The sequence below is a fragment of the Fulmarus glacialis genome, unplaced genomic scaffold, assembly GCF_000690835.1.
Source record: "Fulmarus glacialis isolate BGI_N327 unplaced genomic scaffold, ASM69083v1 scaffold7114, whole genome shotgun sequence".
Lineage (NCBI taxonomy): Eukaryota > Metazoa > Chordata > Aves > Procellariiformes > Procellariidae > Fulmarus > Fulmarus glacialis.
Genome location: NW_009205999.1, coordinates 1 through 24393, shown reverse-complemented (window position 1 = coordinate 24393; position 24393 = coordinate 1). Strand labels below are relative to the sequence as shown.

General features: G+C 36.6%; 1 protein-coding gene across 1 annotated transcript; it reads right to left on the bottom strand.

Moving 5' to 3' along the window:
* Positions 1-12051: 12051 nt before the first annotated feature.
* LOC104075165 (chromodomain-helicase-DNA-binding protein 1-like) lies at positions 12052-24290 on the bottom strand. The gene is made up of 13 exons (XM_009575585.1): positions 24223-24290; positions 23380-23510; positions 22827-22965; positions 21952-22102; positions 20805-20927; positions 20280-20417; positions 18171-18434; positions 17601-17741; positions 16828-17006; positions 15259-15355; positions 14987-15044; positions 13840-14050; positions 12052-13641 (listed from the first exon to the last, which is right to left on the bottom strand). The coding sequence occupies exons 1-13, from the start codon at positions 24288-24290 to the stop codon at positions 13278-13280; spliced, it is 2064 nt and encodes a 687-aa protein (XP_009573880.1). The 3' UTR covers positions 12052-13277.
* Positions 24291-24393: the final 103 nt, after the last annotated feature.

Below are 24393 nucleotides of genomic sequence, written 5' to 3'. Positions count from 1 at the left end.
AAGTAAGTTGATGCAAAGCTGTGAGAGATGGGTGATACCAGAATAAACTTTTTGAAAAAATAAAGTGTTTTTTTTAATTTATTTATTTAGTAATTTTACAATACTTTAGCAATTATAAATCCTGTAAAAAGGCCCTAATAATTAAACTGTGGCTTGTAGTGTTTGTGATTCTTTGGAATGCCACCGCTTCAGAATATTTTTTTTTTTTCAACGCACATATAAAAAAGTCACACGTCTCACCTCTTCTTGCAAATGAGATGGCCTTTATGTATGTTAAAGAGATGAATAAATAGTCCCATTGGGAAATCAGCTATAGATATTCCTTTATACTAAAAGTAATAGGTGAAAAATAATTTCACATGCACCTGCATCTATGGCAATCACAGTCTTCTGCCCTGTCCCCCCAACTACTTAAGGCTCTTCAGTCAAAAAAATATCAAGTCCTTCAGTGATGACCCTCTGTGTTTGAGTCCTTGAAAGTTTCCTACAAGTAGACATGCATGGTCACTGACAGAAATGCTAAGAGTTTCTTCTTTGTCAGCAGAGCTTCAGCTAACCCTTGTAAGATTGTGGATTACTTTTTGGCTTTCCCTAGATGCATTATTTTTTATTGTTGACCTGTTCAGAAAACCTGGTAATCCTGATGTGGCTGTTTCACTGACTGAAATAGAGGACCCTTACAAATGGAAACACTTTCTACTTCTGGGTTTAGACTCTGGTAAAAAGTCTAACTTCACAATTACAAAAAATGAGCAAAATAGAATTATGTTCAAAAAAGTGTTAAGATATTGCTCCTACATTGTCTGATGGAATCAGAGGTGTATAGTGAAATCTCTAGTTCTGCAAATTTCAGAGGATTTTGCTTTAGCTTAGTTCAAACAGAGTAAACAGCTGTCAGCAGCTGGAGTGCATTACACAATCTTCTGGAACTTCTTCCCATTTAGTTTCACCAGGGAAGATCCACTTCATCCAGTCACAGACGTGAACCAAAGTATGGTAAGAGGGAGGGGAAAAGAAGGAGGTTCACTTCAAAAGTGAAAAATCTTATCAGCTCGCTGAATAGTAAGAAGAGATCACTTGCCTGGTAGTGCCAACAATCCTTAAAATAAACATGCTATGTAATATCACTCTGGGTAAAAAACAACACCCAAAACCCGCAACCCTGCAATCTAAAAGCAGTTCATTTATGAGTGAACTAGTTAGTCTAATGACAAGAAGTAAAAAACCTCCCAATTTCAGCTTTGGTCAGAGGATTTTTTTTTTACTGGATATTTAAACTGCCAGTAGTTAAATGGCAATATATTGGCCTCTGGTGGAGTACTTGCCTTAAACATAGAGCTGCTATCTGCAGTTTAATTGTGGACAATAAAAGTAATCTGAAAATCCATAATGAAACTTCCCCAGATAACAATTTAAGTGGGGTTTTTTTGCTAATTTCCCCTCAGTGGGATTCTTGGAGATTGTGCGTCCTGGATCAGTATGTAGAAGTGTGCTTGATTTTTAGTCTCAGGATATAATTTTCTAATGTGCCAAAGTGACTTTATTTGGTGGTTTAGACCCTCTAAGACAATTAGGCATTTCTCTATCTTGAATAAAGAGCATATCCACTGCCAATCCTTTTCACCTCTGTTCCTTATCCACAGAGTAAGCATTTCGTCTATCCTACTCATAAAGAGGGAATACAATTCTTCCATTCTTCATTTATTTCACCCTTACACATAACTTTGAATATAGGGATTAGATTATCAGCTTTGGCTCGAGCATTGCATCCCTGAATCTTGGGGAAGCTCTTTCCCCTGCCTGTGCCCTCCAAAGCTTTGTTTCAAGCTCATATCACTCACCATTAACTGTGTTTTTCTATAAATGATCAAAACAGTTCTCATAACTTCCTTACACTGAGTGCCTTGTCCTATCAAGGAAGAAGCAGAACTGAAGTTACTATTTCTTTTCTAGGTTTTCAGCAATGCCTTCCCACTCTGACATCCACAAATCTAATTCAAGCAAGCAGATAAGCAGCCCACAAGAAGAATTCCGTATTTCATTGTGAAGTTAACCGAGCTTTGTGTTCTCTCTTTCCTGCAAGATTTTCTACCTAGACTGGAAGAAATTCACAACATAGCCTTCTACACATGGATAATACCTATCCCATTTCTGGGGTTATGTCAAGAAATGTCTTACCAAAGCCACAAGGGAAAATAAAAACATGAACCTTGAGATCTGGCAATCTAGGGGCAAATGAAAATGCCTACAAGATTGAACCCTGAAAGAAGACAAGTGTAGAAATGTATCCTCTTGGATGTAGGCAGGAGATAGCACTGAGCTGCTCAGACCTTTAAAGCCAGGGCGTAGTGTGGGCGTGTAGATCAGAAGCAGAAATTTAGAAGAGCAGTAAATTTTAATATAGAAAATCGAGGCCCTTCAGGTACTACCGGATTAGGCAACAGCTGTGTGCAGGATCTGAGGACTGCAGTATTCAATCTAGGTGTAAATTCTTCAGTGATTAAAGGCTGTAATCCTTGTAAATTAACAAGCTCCTATTTTTGCAGATGAGCCTAGATTTTGAATATCCACAAATCTATGGGACCTGACAAGATGCATCCCAAGATCCTGAGCGATCTGGCAGATGTAGTTGCTAAGCCGTTCTCTGTTATATTTGAAAAGTCATGGCAGTCAGGTGAAGTCCCTAGTGACTACATGCTACATGCATGCTACATGCACCTGGTCATGATGATTTTCTAGAAAGCGTGTGAGAGCCTTTACCATCATGCAGTCCTTTCTGCACATCCTTATTTGTGTGCCTACACTTGGGGTGGGTCCCCTTCCACCCTATTTTGCTGGCTTCAAGATCTCGCCTGTCTGCATCACCCTGCGCCCTTTGCTTGTCAATCCAGGCCACAACTTCCTCTCTTGGCTGCGGATCATCGTCCCCCTCCCTTGCTGTTCCTAGTTTAAAGGTCTTCTCACCAGGTTGGCCAGACTTGACAAACCTGACAAGATGTTTTGTCACACTCAGTCAGGTGGGACCAGTTTGCAGTCCTTGATCCTCAAAATGGCCCGGTAGTCATAAAAGCTGAAGCCCTGTAATTGATACCAGCTACAAAAGTGGTTGTTGACCTGCAGGATCTATCCACTCCTCCTCAAGCTCCTCCTTTCACTGGCAAGAGACACCACTGAGACCTGGTGCCCTTGGCCCTTGCCTCCAGAGCTTCCTTCTTTGCTCCAGGTCTCCTCTGGCCACATTGCTGGTGCTCATGTGGAAAAGCAGCAGCCGATAGCCAGAGAAGCCTTAGCAGACTCCCCACAACGTTCTAGATCCAAACCCCCGCAAGCAGCAAACCTCCCTAAGTCCTGACCTAGGTCAGGTCAGCAGATGGGGACCTCTGCCCCACAGCAGGCACTTTCACACTGCTATCACTTGCCACTTCCCCCAGCTGCCGTGGGGCTCAGGTGCAGCCAGCTGGGGCGCTTCACCAGGTGCAGCATCCCAGCCCTTCTAGGGCACTGAATCTCTTCTGTATGTGCAGACCTGCAAGTGGGGCATAATACCTTCCTGAGACTGAAAGCTACCAGTTTCCAGCCTTTGCCCTCCAGGAGTCTCTGTTTCCCACACCTGTATGCACAGACTGCTTCCTGAAGTACAGTAGGGGTTCAGGCTTTTGAAGCCACAGCATCTCAGAGGAGGTTACTCATCTCTTATTGCTATCAGGAGACAGGAAGTCAGGCACAAGTTAACACGGCCAAGAAGCACTGCCCTAGACTTTAATTAAGATCAATGGATTGCTGGAAAAACTCTCCTTTGCTCTTTCATGAACCTTAAGTGTTGCACAATGCTATCATGATATTATCCAAATGCATGATGAAAATTTCACTTTCTTTATCCATCAGCTGAGACATTGATTTTAAAGGTCTTCTCTTAGATTCTATGATACTTTGCTCCTCTGTTCTCATCTCTCTTTCTGATGCTGTAAACTTTTCTAGAAATACTCATTTCAAACAAAGAAGTACATCAGAAATAGCCATGATGACCTCCTTACATTTGTGCTGTAGTGGTCATTTTAGAACCTGATTGTTCTTTTTGTGGGAAGATAAAACAGGATTCACTTCACAGTCTAGAAAGATCTGAAACTAATTGTACCAACCATCTAGTTCTCAAATTTTCAGGTTTGGAATTCATTACAAGAAGCTTGCTCCATTCTGGAACTCAAAGTACAGCTAACACATATATTTTACATACTACTTACAGAGGTGAAAATAAATGCAAAGAATCTTATGGTTGATCATCAAATATTTAACATCTAATTAAAAATTGAACATTTCCAATGCTTCAGGAAAAGAAATAATGATTATTAAAAGCATTCAGGATACTGTATTCTTTGAAATTACTGACCATTGCTAGTAAGTTTAGAGAAATCAGTATTTACATATGACTGATCATGCGAATGTTTGTAAGTAGAGTTCTTTTAACCATTTAAGTATTAAGTTTTCACAGTTGTGCAGTCTTAAAGTGGAAACCGTGCTCTGAATTTTCCAAGGGAAACATTTCAGCAGCTCACTTGCTGTTAACATAGCTGGAGGTGCAGCTCGCTCTAGTGGCTCAAAATGCTCCTCTGACTATCTGGCAAGAGAAGGAACCACCCCGCCCCACCCCCCATCCACGCAAGATGAAAAAGTGGAACCCTAGTTATAAAAATGTATCTCTATCATATAAGAAGATTGAATAGCAGAGTAAAGGAGAAAAGAAAGAATATCCTGTTACAAAGACTACATAATTTAAAGTGAATTTACGAAACAAAATGAAGCTGAGCATAGTAAACAAACATCTTGCACTTCAGGCAGTACTTTCTGATTAGCAAATAGTGCAGTACTTTCTGCTCACTCATAAAAACCTCTCCATATTTTCACTTTCTAAAATCATGTTAAAAGACAAAAAGAAGAGCAGTTAGTATCTCAAAAATGGTCATAGAAATAATAAAGTGCTTGAGAGATTTGAAACATAGAAGCAAGCATTTACAGTAGCTGCCATAGGGCTGTTTCTTGGTGACATATATGAAGGGAAGAAATAATCATGAAGAAGAAATGAGGATAATCCATCAGAACCTGTCTTTTCAGGCATGTTCCACTTAATCAATGAACTGCATTCAATAAGTACAGTAAATTGTTCTGTCTAATCATTTTTACTGAAGTGACAGAACAAAGCAATTATTTTTAATATAATGCAGAATATTTGGTGCAAATGGAGGGTACCTCACTATCTCATTAAAATTCTTAATTGATAAGCTAAAAGCTAACAATGCCTAAAACAGCTGGTACTGTGGCAGATCTTTGCTAGTTTGTACCCGTGTGGGAGACCTTCAGTAACCATGAAAGCGCTGGAATTGGCACAGAAAGGACAGCCATGACATCACTGCATCTGCTGGGAAGCACCAGTCTGATGAGACCTACCCAGGGTAGGGTGAGTGCAAAAGTTTCTGTGCTTTCACTGCTTTCCTTAGGGGGAAGGAAAGCTATGTCTACATTAGCAAGTCATGCAGTGCAGTAGGAGTGGGTTTGCAGAGCAAAAAAAACAAGTTGAGGACCCAACATCCACACCCCACACCTTTGGGGAGGAGGGGGTTACATCACTCAAGCTTTGGTCTGCTCCTGTGGCTGGGTGCTTGAGGGGTGTCTTCCCCTTTGGCTTCATCTGAAATTAACCAGCCCTGTGCAGAGGGAGACTTCTCTACAGTGCAAATCAAAGCGCAGAGAGTGAAAGGGATCAGGAAACGCACTTCAAATATTCTCTCCTTACTCAATGTAAAATCCTATTGTAGGTGCATGGGGTGTTTGCCAAGTATTTCACATTTTCTGGAAGCTTCTGTACATCCACAACAATAACATCAGGCACCTGGCTCAAAAGAGTCTGAGAACAGTGAGGAGGAACTCAAACCTTTTAAGCCAATGTTATAGAAGTAATGGGCCAGAAATGCCAACAGATATTTTGTGACAAAAGGATCTGAAAAATAAAAATAAATTAAAAAAAAAAAAAAAAATAGATCAAGGCATTTCTTCCTTACTAGGCTCCCCAAAAGAATACTTCCACTAGTAATACAGTGTTTCCTTTTCCATATAACTACATGGATATCCCGTTGTCCAAAATCTCAAGACTCCGTAGAATCTGAAGCCTCCAAATCCAGGTAGTCAAATGGTTATTAAATAAACAATTATAATTGCTGACATGTGGGTGCTATAACTATTTATCCCCCCCATAGTAATTATGATTCTTCAAGATGTTTCAGTTGAAGAATCACTTACAACAGAGTGAATAACTTCCTGTAGCATCCACTGGCCTGCTATTTGGGTGGCAAGGAGAGGACATTGGCGGAAGATGTTTTGTGTTTTCTTTAAATAGCTGTAACCACACACGTTTGTCTAAATTACCTGTTTCTCCCATTCTCCCAAGAAGCATGAATGGAGGGGCAGGCCATGAGAGCCAGGTGCTGTTGACTGCTACAGAGCACACGTGCTCTTTCATCTGCAGCTGTGTGCTAGCATTCCCATGAACAACTATGGAGCAACTTTTTTCACAGCTGGCTGAAATTCAGATTATTTTCACTGTCTCTGTGGAATAGTTATTTCAGTCTTCCAAACCTGGTATCTGCCTTGCAGCTAGGTTCAGTGTTTGGCAAACATGAGAAGATTTGATGCCTTACAGATTTACTTTGCTGTCACACTCCTAAAACATACTGGAGTAGTCATCCAGTGTTTGGTGAGACAACTAACTACTTTGAGAAAATGCTTTCCACAGATGATGCCAACTACACAGCCCAAGGGATGCTTATTCTGTTATTCTGTGTAATTTTGGCATCTGGGAATATGAGGATATTTATATGTGGGACACCAACAAGGCCAATAACCAGATGCCTAATGTGTTTTTTAAGATTACATTCAACCACTTGCCATCTCTACAACAGATGGGAAGAGGGAACCAAGGGAAGGTTGCAGCTGTTCCACATTTGCTCCCTCACAGAGGTATAGGCAGGAGTCTGAGTCTCACTCATGACCCTGATGGGCACTTCTGTTAAAAAAAATTGAGAAGAAGCAATTTTGTCAGAACAACACTGGTGCACTGGAACTCTGAAGCTGAACTTAAAAATTTTCATTCAACTTAGCATTCAAGTTTTGAAGTGTGAAAAACAGAGGAAGAGAATTACATATGAGTTCCTACCATAGAGAAACAGGACCACACCTGTACCCAGTTAATTTCCAACATTTGTTAACTGATGCATAACTCAGAACAGCTTTCAGCTTCCTCATTTTGTTTCTCACATCTACTGACTATTTTATTTTTAAGTCAAGAGCCAATGAAAAGACTTGGTTTAGTAATCAGAATTCCCACAAGTAAATGAACTTGTCTCATCTCACAGCTTGCCCCAACAGGAATACCTGGCACCAGCCATGCTTGCCTTCTTGCTGCAATTGGAGATCCTTCCTGGAGAGCTCAGGAACAAGCTAGGAGGAAAAATCCTAGGCCAAGAGATCTGAGTCAATCCTGATGGCTGAAAGAAGATAATAAGGGATAAGGAAACACTGAATAAATTGTAGTATTTGGAAGCACCAGGTGAGGATAAAATAAAATACTCACATTGAAGTATTTCGGTGTTCGAAAGACATTACTATTAACTGATGTGTGTCTCATGTCCCCCTTGTTATGCTGGAATAACACCAATTCTCTCATAAAACATATATTTTAAAGTGTTTGCAGTACTAAACTGAGTGCATCACTGCACCTGAGAAGAAATTATACACTGATCATACACTAAATAATGACAACAGAAAAGAAATACTGAATTTACTTCATGCACTCTCTGCAGTGGATGAAGTGGGCTTCCTTCCAGCAATACCCTCTCTTTTGTTGGTGCAAACATGGTACCTCTAACTATACAGGATCAACTGTGTTAATGCCCAGCTCTCACAATTACCCCAATTTGCTCAAGTTTAGGATTAATATTTTTGGCAGGAAATCCTAAACAGAAAACTAATTCATATGGCTTTAAATCAGTGGCGTGTATTTTCACTGGCTTTCATTTACAGCCTTCACACAAAAAGGCACTATGTTGTATTAAAAGTTTGCAAATCAATTCCACAATAGAGCTGGTGCAGCTGAATTAATTTTCTCAGTGAGAATGTGCCTATGCTGTGGTTTGCCAAATAGATCTGGCCCATGGGCCATCCCTTGCAGACTTCTTTATCAGAGGCCCTTCAAATGTGGCCCAAGATTGACCTGTACAATGTATGAATTGTTCTGGCAGTCTATGTCCTGCTGCCCTTTTCTCAAAGTGCTGCATGGTCCTTTGTGGCGATGCGGTGGGAGACAAATTGATCAGTATCTTCTTTATATTCAATCATGTAACAGATTACATATGCTGCCAGGGAAACGCCTTTAGGAGGGTTAGGTGAAATAGACCACTACTGTCTGACTGTTGATACATCTATGACATGCACAAGAGATACCTTCTATGTTAGTCCCATAAGAGAAGAGAGGTCCAGGTGCACAGGAACTTCCATATGAGGCTCTCCACATACTTGCTGTGGCCACTTGTTGTGGGTCACTTGTTACAGAAAGATTAAGCAGTTAACCAAGGTTCAGAGAGCAGCTACCTCACATATAATTCATATATATTATTGTAGACCAATACATGGCTACATTTTTCCATATAGCTAGAATAAAAGTAGTACTGTAATGAATCAAGCTTGGACTAAGTAGTCTGGGGTTACAGTTAGATCTTGGGTATTGCCTAAACATAGAACTATAATTAATCGCTTTGAAGTTTCTTAATAAAATCCAGATAGCATTTATGTATCTCAAAGGACTGTTGCTCAGTTTACTTCCTGTGAATGATTAAGATTCATGAAGATAAGTCATATTATAGAATGAAAGAAAACAAATTTGAAATACAGTCTTGATAATCCACAATAAATACACGCAAATTTTCTGTATTTATCAGTTCCTGTAAATAACGCGAGGTTTTGGAATAAACTGAAAATTAGGCACTTGACCAGGACTTACTTTTCTGTAAAACACCACCCTCCCTCAATCTTTTCTACAATATATATCATACAGAATATGAACAAATATCTAAGATTTTTGAAAAATTTATTCTACTGCTATATTTTAAGTGGGACTTATATTGATATAATATACATTAAAATCCTAATGCTGACTCAGCTTTAGAGTGTAAAACAAAGTAAGAGGTTTATGAAGATGCTACAATTAAAAAAGCAGAATTATTTTCTTTATATGTTAGGTCTAGAAACAGTTATTTTCTTTTCAACAGGAAAGTGACAATTCTTACTTTTTATGCAAATTAACAATCATCATTAAATGTTATTATTTACCACAAAGCAATTTTTCACTTATTAAAAGTTTTGAAAATAAAAAAATAAGATAGTTACCAATAAATTGGTAGGGCTAGGAGGTTGGAAAGTACATGCTAGAAACATCCTTTTAGTATTGGCCATACCCAAAAAAAGATATTTCACTGACCCCATAGAGTGTGAGAGTATAAGGATGGGTGGACAAGAATGTGGTCCCCATTATTCTTTCATTCTCAACTTCTATCTTAAGAAGAATAATTGGACTACAGAGAAAAATGAAAAGGGTAAGAAACAAATAACGAATTCCATGAACCTCTTCTTCTTTCTGAACACTGCTTCTAGCACTGTCTCACACAACTGTATTTCTTAGCTACTGCTTCTGGAGCTTTTCACAAATAAAAGCTTCAGCATAAAGTTTTAAGAACAAAGCTTAAATTTCAGGTGCAACCATAGTAGGTTGTTGGAATAATGAAGAGATACAAGTGACAGCGCTACATATCTGTCCCAACACAGTTCTGTAAAACAAACCTTGATCAGTACAAGTGGATTACTCATACCAGGTGTTACCTATTTTAATAGTCTTTACTACTCTAATAGAAGCAAGAGATTGTCTACATTTATTTCTGTAAAGGTAAAAATGTGAGGACCTCATTTCAGCCATAGTACACAAAAAGAAGCTAGGATTTAATTAATCTGCTGTTCAAATAAAACTTGATCATGGAGAAACTTGCAATAAAACATCTCATCAGGAAGAAAAGCTGTATCAGGATGATCTCCTTCAGTGTCTTCAGTCTTGCCCACCTTCCCAAGTAATGGTGAGGTAATTTCCTACTAAAAAAAGCTGTTGTCACTGAACACAAGACTAAGCATAACACTGCAGCTTCTTAAAATGGGTCGCTACAAGAGTACTTCACTGAGATTTTACACTTGAAGTGGGAAACGTGCAGCTCAACAGCAAGGGCTTTGGAGGTGACAACATCCATTTGTTGATGACAGAATATCATACAGGGACAAAACAAGCCAATCAAGCTCTGAAAAGAAGAAAGATAGGCGTCAAAGGTATTCAGCCTAGGGATTCAGCGGTCTAGGTCACTGTGCTGTCTCAAAGGACAGTTGGGGCACACTCCTTTTACAGGAGCATCATATTTCTTCAGAAACTGTCATCCTTTTGTGGTTGGTGCTTCAATCCTTTGCAAGTCCTGTTCTTGATAGTAGTGAAAGGCTCTCAGAAACCAGTGGCTTTTGAGTGCCGCTCAGACACCAGGACATCTGCACTGAAGATCAAAATGGGGAAAACATGTGAGCAGGTCAATGATGATGCCAACACAGCAGCTGAACTGCCAGAGCTTGCAGGCAACCAGTCAGAGCATGCACTTCTCCGTCCTTAAAACTAATAGCAGCAATACATTTTTTAATGTGCTTTTTCAGACTGACCAACAATCTCCTCTTTTTAGGTAGTACTGGGAATGGTACACTAGAAATACGTAACAGGATTAAGATGGAAATCTTAGGCTTCCATGCATGGTAGATAAACACCTGAATCTTTATCAACAGCCATACAAGAAGTTCTCTTGCAGTCACCAGAATTCTTACTTCACAAAACCAGTTACAGACAGACAACATTAGTATCTTATGTATGCTTCAGAACATGGACACACTCCTTGAAGACAAATGAACAGAAGAAGGATTAAATCTGCATGCATGGAAAATGAATTATAAATGGCTTATCTGCAGAGGATATGCGATTCTCCTAAATAGTAAGAGATACCATAACAGTCAGCCTCATAAGCAATGGAGGCTATCTCCACTGTCAAACTTTATACTTAAGACTTAATTGAAACCAGAGGGGAAAAATTTAAACTTTTGCAAATGTGATTTGTAAATCTGTAAATATGATTGAATAAAAGTTAACACAGCCTAAGAAGATTAATTGTCAAAGATCCTAATCATCAAAGCCAGGTAAGTATTTTCCATCTTGCTTATTTCAGAGAGACTTGAGGTACCTTTAGCAAAAATGGATGCAAACTAACCATGTCACATTAGACATGCTCAAGCACAATGCCATAATATAGCTACAGTGATGGTGAACCAGGCTTAGTAGGACTGCTCTCACTATGCTCTACTGATGCATCTATGCACTACCCAAGCAGTAAGAATCAGTCAGTGGCTGGACATGTTCCAACTTACAGATTTTCACCATTGGAAGCGGAAGACGCATGGCACACATGCACAAACTTATCAGACACCACTGCCTAAAAACTGCTTCAGCAATTAAGCCTAAAAGCAGAACAACTCAAAACCCTCCAGATCCTGGGAAGATGAAGAGTTAAGAAATGAAGCGGCATTAATTAACTGAGTCCCAGCCTACATTAAATAAGCTTGAAACTTAATGTGCAGCAACTATGCCTAGAATGAGATCCTAACAGATACTCTGTAGACAGATTTTTGTTCTGTATTAATGCTTTCACGTAAACCTGTTTAATTGGGAAAAAAATGCTCCACATTGCAAGAGCAGAGGAAAATTGGAGCAATAGTTATAGCTTCAACCACGATGCCAGGCTAGATATCTTCCCTGTCTATCACACTGTGCATCAAAATTTAGTACTTAAAGAGTTCAATGTTTTTATGGGTAAACCTGGGGAGAAGTAACGCTGCAGAAGAAAAGCACAGCAGAAAACTACAAGAGCCCACATATCCTTTTAGTTTAAATTTAATTTGTCAGATAGAAGTTATCTATGTACAATCAGTGTGCATTGTAACAATTCTGTCAATAAAGTAATTCAAATCTTCTAAAATATTAACTGGCTGCATAGCACATTTGACATTATTGCCCATTTTAAAGAGGGAACACAAATGGATTTACAATAAATTTTGGCTGATCTGGATTCTGAAGTGTTCAGATATTTAACACTCCTTCTTTAAAACCAATGCACCTGAAAAACTTTCCAGAGCACAGTTTAGCTGGATATTTCTTACCATTTCATTACAAACAATCACAACACTGACAGTTTAATAGGGAAAAAAAAAAACCCCAACCAAAAACACCCCCCAAAACCCAAAACATGTATCTAAAGTATCCAATAAAAAAGGAGCACTAAATGGAATAAAATGTTCCCTTTCCCCATTTTTACATTCTGAACAGTGATTCCATCAAGATACTTTATTAAAACATGTAAGTACACTGATTTTGTTTCATTCTTGTAACAAGAAGGCCTGAGTTGGTGGGGAAAGGAACAGTCAGAAAAAGCCTGAGAGGGAAAAAAGCTCATTTAATTAATTTACAATAATTTACAGCCATTTGTTTGTGTGTTTTGTTTTGTAGTTTGTTTGTTTGTTTTGTAAAAAGGCATTATAACTGATCACAAACAGGAGAAATCCTCGCTATTTTACAGTTATAGGTACAGAATTTAAATATTCAAGCTTGTGATGAAAAGCGGCAAGGTGGTCGCAGTGTACAATGTAAACAAGTAGCTTTGGAAAGTGAACAAAGTCCTTGAGAGTTCTTTACTAAGAAACAAAAGAAAATAAACTCCTCATTCCTTCCTGAAATATGAGCACAGGTCAGTGTTTAAAAGTTCATTTACAAACATAATTTAAAACGTGTTCAGCCTAAAACTACTTTGACATTAAGAGTTTTATAGTAAGATCCAGTCTGAAAGGGGCAGTGTTGAGGTCCCTGTAAAAGTAAACATCTTTCATTTCTTAAAAAAGAGTGCCGCAACATTTGCAGCACAGTGCAGCATAAACTTTAAATACAAAAATATTTTTCTTCTGTTGGGATAATAGACCTTGCATCCTGGAAAGAAGTAACAATACTGCTACTGATAGAATATCCAGTCTGTATCTTTCAAGTCATGTAAGGCAATTACTGTGTTAGTTTACTGTATATGGCTAAAAGAAGGTCCAGAAAATGTCAGTCTTTGTTATGTTTTCCGGCTACTCCATGTATGTTCAGGTGTACTTTTGTGATCTGATGAGTGTTCAAATGGAGATCTGTGTCCTAGGGGAGATCTTGAACCATAAGGAGACCTCTGATCTAACGGTGACCTTGGGCAACTACCTGAAGCTCTGTGGTCCATTTGCCAGTCTGAGTGGTACCTATAATCTCTAGAAGATTTATGATGGCTGTATTCTGAAGTGGAACGGTGATCTGAATGTATCCTGTGGTCTGAATGGGAACGGTGATCTGAATGAACCCGGCTGTCTTTTAAACTTCCTTCCAGGTTTGACCTGTGGTCTCTGCTCCTGTAGTCATCTAATTTTCTATGTTTACTATCACTGTAGTATCTAAAAAAAAAAAATTACTTGTATTAGTGTTACTGAACATACATTAAGAGCCACAATTATGTCAAATCAACAGAACTGCATTAGACAGATATCTTTGCAATTTTGCATTACTCAAAAATGATGTTTTGATGCTTGTTACAAGCATACTACAAAAACAGGGAATTCTGAACAGGTTTTAAAATCGCTGAAGAAACTTACCTGCTGTCTTGTTTGTAGTGATCCCAATCTCTGTGATCTTTTCCATTGCTGAAGGCTGAATAGGACCTTTTCCTAGAGTCATTTTTCTTGTAAGCATCTCCCTGATGCCTGTCTTTATGATGATCGTGGTATTGTGAAAAATGTCTATCAGAAGAATAACTGTCCCTGCTACTGTCATCATGGTTTGTATTCTCCTTTAATCTTTCCACATCTGTTTAATAAAGCAAAGGTTAAAAGGAAGTCTCTAAGTCTTTCCTTCACCTAATTCAAACAGCACTTCTACCCGTCAGGTATAAAGCAGTATGAAAGTGACATTATAATTTGACAGAAACAAGATCTAAATAGGTGAAAGACAAATGCACTAATGTGAATGAACTGAAAGAAATCCAGAAGTAAAAGGGAAGCAAGCTAAAATGTAGATGTGTAGGACTTGGAAATGAAACTTTTCAACCTCTCCATTCAATCTGTGAAGCTAAGCATGGTCCAAATGAGCAGTAAGTAGAGGTGCCTGTAGTAGAACAATTTTAGACAGAATGGTAGCAACTTCCTCTCTAAGAAGGGATGGCCTTAGCATGAATAAGAGTTTTAAAGGTACACCTTAATAATGAAAGACTTTCAGTGGTATTCCTAAAGTACAATATGTTGATTTTAAGTCCCTGAAAATATACTTGAAGTGTTACATAACACAAGACAAAAGCAAGTATTACAAGAAGGCAGGTGTGAGAGCATAGAAAAATCAGTGTTACTGTCAACAACAAAAGACAGCCCATGTAACTAATTACAAACTACGACTTCAAGGAATAGCTTGTAATGTCACAGTAGTGACATTACAGCAGCTACAAATAGGCACAGAATTTCCAAGAAATTTACAGGTTTTGAGTAGACGTCTCTCCCTCCCCAAAATTAAACACAAAAAATGTTTCCAAGTTTTTTTTAAAGGATGGTCAAATAACTTGCTACTAAAACCAGTAAGTACCAGCTTCAGTCTGCACTCAGCTGGATTTCATTAGCAAACTAGTGAAGTTTTGCTAATCAGCCTATCTCTATGATACTTAGCAGTGTGGAAGACAGATCTAGGAGGCATGTGAAATGAAATAAACATGAAAACTAAGACATCTAACACAAGAATATACTTAAGGTTTCTTACCTGGATTTCTAATTACATGTGTATTCACATTGCTGCTAATATTCTGGTCATTGTGTTGCTAAAAGAGACAAGTACAAAAACTCATTGCTAAATTCCAAAGTTCATCTGAATTCATTAGAAAAATATCCTAACGAAAGAGACTACTTTACTAAAAACACAAATGCTACTTGTACACTATTTCTGTGTACCTTGTAATCCTTTAAATCTAATAAAAGGAGTTATAATACTTAAAATATACATTTGTGTATTTACAGAGGGTCTGGAAACATTACCTGAGACTCTTGGCGTTTTTTGATTGCATGTTTATACAGTTTGTGCAGCTTTCTGGCATCAAATTCCGTAAACTTAGAGACAAAAATCCACAAATTTCTGAGGAAGAAGAAGAGAGAAGTTATAATTCTTCTATCCATTTGTTTTTCTTGTATTGATTCATACAGTGTATCCATTAACATGGATTTAACTGAAGTTATTTGAACAGTATTTCAGTAAACCAGAAACACTATAAAATTTACACAGTATTGCCTAGCTGCACAGTAAACATTACCTAGCTGTATTTCAAACATCTGAAAGATTAATTCCTTTAACAATTTGTCACTTTGTAATATTTATCATAAGTACTTAAGAATGCAAAGTGCATATAAAGTAGTACTAATAACAATCATGTTAATAGAATGATTTGTGAAACTGCTTAAAAATGTAGCTATCAGTTTATGTATGTGTTCTGAAACACTCAGTAAATAAAAATTTAAGTAAGTAAAGTAAGTAAAAAAACCCTTGAAATCTCTTACACTGTAAGCATTTGACCTACAAGCCTTATTTAATGAAAATATCAGTCAGATAATTTTTCCACAGAATTCCAAAGGCTGGTCAAAGCTTTTGAAACCAAATGAGAACAGTGAAAGAGGATGGAAGTGGCATGACAATAAATTTGTGCCTAATCTGTGCTCGAAGAAATGAAGGAAGAACAAATCAAGTCTTTTGCTGTCAAGATGCCAAAACCCTGAAGAAAACATTTGCTTCTGTGATCACAGGTATTTTTTTGTATCTCAGATCACCGTAATATTTTGAAGTAAAGCAAGTAAAAACAGCAGAAGCATTCTACACTAACAGAAGTCTTCAAGAAATGAAACACTTGACAGACTTGTATATGGAAGTGCAGGATGTATTTTCAACCATTAAAGTTTAAAGTGCACATTCTGATAAAGGTAATTCAAATTGCATTAAGAACTGAACAATTAAATATAAGAAGTTTACAAACCATCAATTTTTCTTAATTTTCTTAAATTGTCACCTCATAGAAATGCACACTCTTCTTTCATTTTTGAAATATATCTCAGTACTTTATGATAAATACTTTTATCAAGTCATAGTTAATATATAACATGTAATTTAATTTTAGAGTATATTTTAAAAAGAACAGAGAATTCTGCAACTCAAAATCATACAAAGTTCAGCACAAATTTAGGATTGCCTAATTTTAGCGGGAATTTAAAAAAAAAAAAAAAAAAAAAATCAAAGTTGAGGAAAACCAGATCCTTAAAGGTAAGAATGCTTTTCCACTAAACACGCTAAGTAACAAGTTATCTAATGTTTGCTTTCGGTTATAAGAAGTGAGATGCCGCCACCTACTGGACAAAATGCATTGCAATGCAGTATGAAAAAGTCGATCCAGTAAAAGTCAGAACCATCTATAAGCATCTTTTTATAGATTCCTATTTAAAACAGCAGAAAGATACAAGAAAGGGAGAATAAGAAACGACAGAAATAATTAAAAACTATTCTGCTTAATAGAAGCAATTAAGATTTTCCTTTTTCAAGAAAAAACAAGGAGAATAACTTACTTTCTCCACTGTTTAATTTGTTCAGGATTTGTGTACTCCTTTAGACATTCAGTAATGTGATCCCCAATTTTGATTAGACACTGTCTAGTATGTTCCAGCTGTTCTCTTTCAGAAAGGCCCTTCTCTGGTCGATCCAGCTGTTTCAATGCTGCTTTCACCGGCCTCATTCTTTCTTTGCACTGTAAAATGGAAAAAAGGAATGTATTAATTCAAAGAAAGAAAAAAAAAAAAAGAATTCTAAAACATGACCCACCCTTTACTGTGATATATATATATACACACAGCAAAGACAGTATTGTTACAAGCCAAATGAAACACAAGACTTGCTCATAGCTCTTAAAAATGTTTTACAGGTTTCCTTTCAAAAAAGTTGTATTTTAAACCCTGTTGGCAATTTACTCCTCTATGAAAGCATTAGACTGTATAAAATACAGATATCAAGGATTTAAGAATTTAATTTAAGGGATTTTCTGAGGAAAAGGACTCATTAAAACTGGGTTTTACAATCATAGTTATAACTTTCAGCACAAGCATATAGGACAAGACATACTTTTTAGCACCTTGAAAGCTATACAAACTCAATGTCAAAATTAAATATGAGAGTGTTCAGTACATTTCAAACAGATACTTTCTGCAACATTTATTGATCTGAGATTTTACTAGCAAAAGATCACCTGTGTTACTGTGCCCAATAACAGAATCAAGAACATCAGAAATTGTCCTCATTTAGACTACATCAAGTATAAGCACTACCTTATCAAGAAGGGACTTACCACACTAAAAGTTTTCTGATCCAGTTCTTCAGCTTCTTCCGATATAGGAACTGGTTCACTAGTTGCAGTAATATGAACTGGAGTATCCATCAATGGAATTTTTTTAGTTTTTTCTTTATTTTCAGATTTGATTTCATTTACCTAAGAACAAGACATAAAAATATTTAAGTAAACTTTATTTTGGCTCTGGAATTGTCCTATAATACATGACAATCCCCGTAACTACTGTATTCTCTTCAATAGTAAGAATAAAAACTATGCTGACATTCAATGATAGTACATTTTACATTCTCTGTGGGACGGAAAAGGAGAATGGAAAAGCAATAAAAGAATTTCTTGCACACATTTGTACTCTCAGTCCAACTAAGATATGTATCATTGAAGATGTAACTTCCCATTTCATATGCCTGTCCTCATGGTTTCAGGTAGTAAAAATAAAACTGCAAGTGATGTAAAAGTCTTCAATGAAATGACAACTGATCAGATCCAAAATACCTTTTCACTTCAAAATCATTCGCGAAAATCTAGTAGCCTTTTCTAGTGCTATGTAAGATAAGTAAACCTAGTTACCTTCTCTTCCTTTACTTCTTTTTCTTTCTGTGTGGATTCTTTTACTTTGTTTTCTCTCTTTTCTTTAATATCTTTTTCTTTTAATTCTTTCTTATCCTCTTTTTCTTTTTTCTCCCTTTTCAAATCCCTCTTATTTTCCTTTTCTTTTGTCTCTCTTTTTTCTTCAGCTTCCTTCTTTATACCAATATCTGGCTCAGGCTTTTCTTCATTTTCTTTTTCTGCTTTATTTTTTTTATGTGGATGTTTCAGTGAAACAATCTCATCCTGCAATACGCAAGCATATATGTCACATCAAACTGAGTTCCTATCTATACAAGTTTTGTAACCATCAGATTAAAACATACTTTTTATCTGTGCATTTTTGTCTTTCTAGACATAGATTTAACACCTATCAAATAGAACTGAATGGAGTTGTAAAGATGAGAACTGCTCACTCACTTTCTTGATGTGACAAGTACTGATTTGGCAGTGGTAGTGGGGGTGAGAAATTATGTCCATTTAACCTAGAATTAATTTAGAATTCTATCCCTCTAAAACGAACCAGGTCTCGCAAAACTGAGCTGATGGTCAGGACACTCAAGCGATGGGGATGTTACAAGACCTCTGTTCTAGTTAGCTTTGTCCCAGTAACTTTTTACCAATCCTATATTAAACATTCACAGGAGAAGGTAACAAAATCCCAACTTTCTCTTTTGCAGAGGGGTTCTTTTTACTTAAAGGGGCCCATTTAATTATTTGAGGGTGAACAAAATATCACTCCACTGGTCTTCATAATATTCACTTACAAGGTTTGAGATGGAAACTCAAATCCTTTCACACACAGAAAAATACTATAATAAGTAACAAAAGCATTATGTACAGGTGCAAAAATCATTATAATATTTGAATTAATTTGAGGTACACTGTGGAAAGGCATATATAAAATTCATTGCAGAAAAACAGATGAAAGAACGCCTAATACATGAACCAAACAAGTTACTTAGATGAGGTATCAAGTAATGAGCCCAGCCAGGACTTGAGTATTTAGGTATCATGGAAACTTCCCAGCAAAATTCAATGACTTCAAGAGTCTCCTGGATGTTCTAGGAGTTAAACAGATAATTTTAAAATATTGCACACAGTATGGCAGCTAAGTAACTAAAGCCAACCGTTTAGGTGGTTAAAGCCCATTTTTGTATATAGTCCAGTTTTCAGAAGTGCAATTGTTAGTCTGTGTGCAAAAGTATTGAAGTGATGAATATCTGTCCTTAAATATACAAAAAGGGACAGCATTCTAGGCACCTTCCCAAAACATAACAAGTCAATCAACTGACTGGCAGTGTCTTCTGTTTTGAATGGAGATGAAGTCTAACACTCATTTTTTAAGTAGTCTGAACACTTAATTTGCTTAGTTTTAGGATTCAGTTGCCCATGTTAATTTACTGGGAACTGTACAATACTTACATTTCTTAGTCTTACATTCCAGACAAATTATTGCATTTATAAACATAAGCCTGTCTACATTCAAAGTTTTTTATTTTTTTCTGGCTTTATATTTTAGTCTTCATAGTACAATTTAAACACATACAGAAATGCTTTAATTAAAAATTACTATTTTTTATAGCTGTATCATGGTTCTTCTAAGGCTGACTCAGTTTAACTATGTATTTCATAAGTATTTTTCCTCTAGAGTGAGCTGACAATTACAATGGTTTGTAATAGTTTAAAATGGCTATGTAAGACACTTCAATTTAGTTTATTTTAAACCAAGTAGTAAGTATTTTAATGATACATATAGATTTGCACTGATTTATTTCAGCTACTTTCAAAGCCATAAAATTAGGTGTGACATGACCGTAAACTTTACCTAAATTTTTATTAATTAATTAGATCACAACATTTTTTATAATGTAATTTGGAAAACTACTCATAATTCCTCAGCTTATCATTAAATTAAAATAGATACAGTCTTCCATGTGCTTGTACTGACGCAACATCAACTGTAGTGGCCACAGCAAAACGATGACATTCAGGTGCTTCAATTTTATTAAGTCAAGCAGAAGATAAAATAGAAATCGATACTAAGAGGAAGAACTGAATAGCCATCTTTACCGTATGAAATATATTTACCTTGTTATCCTCATCATCATCTTCATCAGATTTTTCCGAGGGTTGTGGTGAAGAATCACTTTTTATTTCTTCTTTTATTTTTGCAGCCTTTATCACCTTATTCTTCTTAGTTCTTGTTTTCCTCCTCTTTGAATTGCCCTGAATGCAAATTTGGCTCTTTAATATGTCAACTGACAAGCATCTTTACACCACAGTTGCAAAAAAAGTTGGTGTTGGTTTTTCTTTTTTTTTTAAACATCAAATAGAGGGTTCATTTTATTCTATTTGTTGCCACTAATGACCACCACTTTTCTCAGGACTGGAGACAGAGCATAGTACAACAGTAGAGAATACATACAAATCGTAGAAGAATACTACAATATGAAACTTGCTATTAATTTCTTGAGTTAGTCTCATGTAATATGATTAGCAATACAGAGTAATACTACAGAAAGAAAAAGAGCAGAACTAAAAAAGTAAAAGATCAGCTGACATGCCCATAAACGCATTGTTTTATCTCACTAATGAATGCCAAACTTTACTTACTGCACCAGTAAGCCTTTGTGCTTCCTTCCTCGCAAGGTCTTTATTCAGTAATTTAATGAGGTAGTCTGCACGGGTCTGTAACTGCTTCGCCTGAGGTTTCTTATCTGGATCATCAGGCAAAATCTGAGGAGAACAATGGTAGTATCACAGCTATGAGTACATATTATCAAGCTTGGAACATGCTAGCCCGGAGCACACAGAACAGAAAAAGTTGTGTAAGGAAGGTGGAGAACAATCCACTTCAACTATACCTAGCAAATATGCCAGCACGCTTGAAGCAATGGAAAATCTCTCAAATGTTTTCATTTCTCTCCAATCACACAGCCAATGCAGAGTCTTGGAAATTGCGTCACAGTTTAAAACAAACTCAAGAAACCAGCCTCAGATTTCTGTTTTCATTCTAAGAGTTTATCTAAGAAATTCTGAGCTTCTGTACCAGCCATCCACAGAACTCCTGGGTCTGCACCATTCATCTTCTAAATGCAGAACTCACTGCAGGATATTGCAGATGCCAAAAATATAAATGGGTGGTTTCAAAAAACAGGCAAATTAATGGAAGGCAGGAGTAGGAATCATTAATAAATGAATTTGCACACAACCCTGGCTTCCCAAATCCCAAAACTATAGCTTGTTGGCGCTGTCACAAAGTTTACTTCACCCCAGTCTTTCCCTCAATACCTGTTGCTCACTGTTGCTAAGGAGCTATTGCACTAATTCTAGTACAGCTATTCTCATGTTGTGAGTGAAAGACAGCTTCAAGTGAAGAACCTAGGGATTAAGTATGGATGCGGAAACCAAATCAAATCTCTAGAAAAACCTCCTTCCAAAAGTTCAAGAACATAAAATGGACAAAACTAGAACATCTAAAATAGAGAAGGAAAAGACTGAAAAGAAAAATTCAAATGACAGAGGTCCAACTACATGGAAATATGGCAACATAATTGACTGCAAGAAGGTATACTTCAACGAAATACACAAGACCTTAAAATCCAGTAATATACTACAAGAAGGATACTAATAAGTACAACTGACGTCTAATGTCGCTGCAATTTCAGTTATCATAAAATAAGCTCTTTTAGTAACTGTTCTTAGTAGCATTATTACCTAAACAAAAAGAGTCCTTGATGAAATGTTGTATATGACATACCTTCTGTGTCAAACTAAGATCAGGATCCATTTTTATCATTTCCCAGCTGCCATAACCATATTCATAGATGCCTATTAACAGATTGGAATCATCTTCCTTACCCCAATCTATATCAAAATGAGCAGCCTTAGTGTGGCATGGGATGACGTATCTAGCAGAAATAAATTAGAAAGACAAATAAGGGATTTTTACTTCTGAAGCTTAGCAAGGTGGAAGGGAACATACTTAAAGTGATATAACTAGATTTATTTTCTCTGCTAAGATGCTGGTATATTTAGGAAATTAATTCAAATATTTATCATTATATTTTCTTAACATTTCTATAAAATATTTATTGAAATCAGCACTGCAATGTTTTTTAAAGCTGATCAAGACTAAAATATGAAGAACAATAGACATCTGTCTGTGGCCATGAGCTGCGTCACAGAGTTGGCTAACCATGAATAAAATCATAAATCATTATCCAAGTGTAATTGCTAACTAAGTGGATAGTTTAGGGATTGTGATACACAAGGTGGCAATGAAAAAAGTTCAGAGGATAGAAACAACTACTGCTGCGCTTTGACAGATACTACTTTCCCTTCAAGCAGAGATATACATACAGCAGCTCCTCAGCAAGCCTGAATTCTAGTCCTGGTTATTATTAGTAACTGAACACAGTCCCCAGTGAATATAATTTAGAAGCCAAAGCTGGTACTTGCTTCCATAGGAAGGGAAGAAAGAACAGATGTGGAGCAGGTTACTGCTGCCAGTCGTTACAGGGAATACAGGGACAATGCTGTCACAGTTTGCTTTGAATCAAAGTTGTCTGAGAAAAGCTAATAAAACTGGAAAAATTTTCTACATTACTACTTCCCTTAAAAAAAAAAAAATACCTTTTTCTTTCTTCTGGATCTGAAGGAATGGATTTGTGCAATGGTGCCAACTCTTCTTCATGAGAGATGACTAGCTTTGCATTCACCTGCACTCCTGAGATTCGGAATGTTGGGCCTTTGACTTTCCCAAGTCTTCCTCCTTGAAATAAATGACAAAAGTATTAAAATATTTATCTTTACAAATATCATACAGAAAAATGTAAAGAAAACAAGCAATATTGATGCTATAGCAGCAAACTTTCAATTATGCCAAATGACTTGTTCTTAACCAAATGCTTGAACTAAGCTCCAGAATCAAAAGGTCTTCCAGATAATAACAAATTACTTTTAAATTTCACACTAAGGCAAAACCATACTGCATTCTCCAATGACAATTCACACAAAGAAAGAGGAAAAAAAAGAAGTAATTTTTTTTAAAATCACCCAGCATGCCAACATTTTTGTTTATATTTTCCCCTAACAAAACTGTTTTCTGTAATGATCAGAGTGCAAGAGTAATTCAGACTTCTTGACATTTCTTATTGCTCCCCAAAGCCCCCTGAACACATTGTACCTGCTCTTTCTTGTCCAGATGAATTGTCCTTTAAAGCTTTAATGCATCCGTTATGTACAAGCTCTCCCAAACGTCTAAGATCTGTCTCTGATTTATCAACTAGCTCAGCATCTCTAGCTACAGCATCTAACCTGTAATAAAACACATTTTTATAGCTCTGAAACCTTAGTAACTGTGAATGACTCCTTCAGACTTTGAAACTAGAGAAATGATCACGCAAGTTATCAGTCACCTGCACTTGCTATGCTGTGTACAATTTTGACCCAAGAAAAAAATAAGTGATTCTGATATCAGAGGACAATACAACAAAAACTGTAAAGGACCGTAACCTACAGTTTTGAGTTAAATTACTGTAAGTCTCTTTAAAAAAAGAAAAGGAATCATTATATATAATATGTTCATATGGACTAGAAATATTTTTAAGGACAGTAAGAATGTTTTTCTTAAAATATGGAATAACAAAGAAAGCTTAAAAATAAGAACTAACAATACGGAAAATGCAAAACTAACTTTGACAGTCACAGTGGATAAACTGATAGCTTTCAACAAACTATCAAACAAGACAACTGAATGATTATCACCAATGAAGATTAAACAAGACAGCAGGTGAAGTATAAAGAAAGAGTAAGTAGTCCTGCAAATTGAAAGGTTTGTTGTGTGGCTGTTTGCATACATACCATACATGAAGAAAGGGAAGATGTTAAGCTAAAGTCATGTTGTAGTCAAGGCAAAAGACTAGACACTGTATTTGCTCTTCAACTTAAGGTTTCTTGGTATATTGTTCTAAATTTTATGAAAACAAGGTTTCAAGTTGCTACACAAATAATAACCAAACAAGTTTACCTTTCAAGAGGGCCACCAAATTTCTTGTAACTCTTGATAAACCTAGTAACAGAAAATAATTTTGCCATTTAGAGGTATGCTTAACTAACTACATTGGTTTTAAAATTGTATTAATACAATTATTAATCTTAGTATAATGCTATATGGACAATGGGGGGGAGGGGGTTAGGG

Coding starts and splice junctions, on each gene's coding strand:
- LOC104075165 (XM_009575585.1), bottom strand. CDS start 24,290: ATGGCAAAATTATTTTCTGTTACTAGGTTTATCAAGAGTTACAAGAAA. Junction 22,966..23,379: donor ATCTGGACAAGAAAGAGCAG/GTACAATGTGTT, acceptor ATTTATTTCAAG/GAGGAAGACTTGGGAAAGTC. Junction 17,742..18,170: donor AAGAAGTAAAGGAAGAGAAG/GTAACTAGGTTT, acceptor TCTTGTTCTTAG/GTAAATGAAATCAAATCTGA.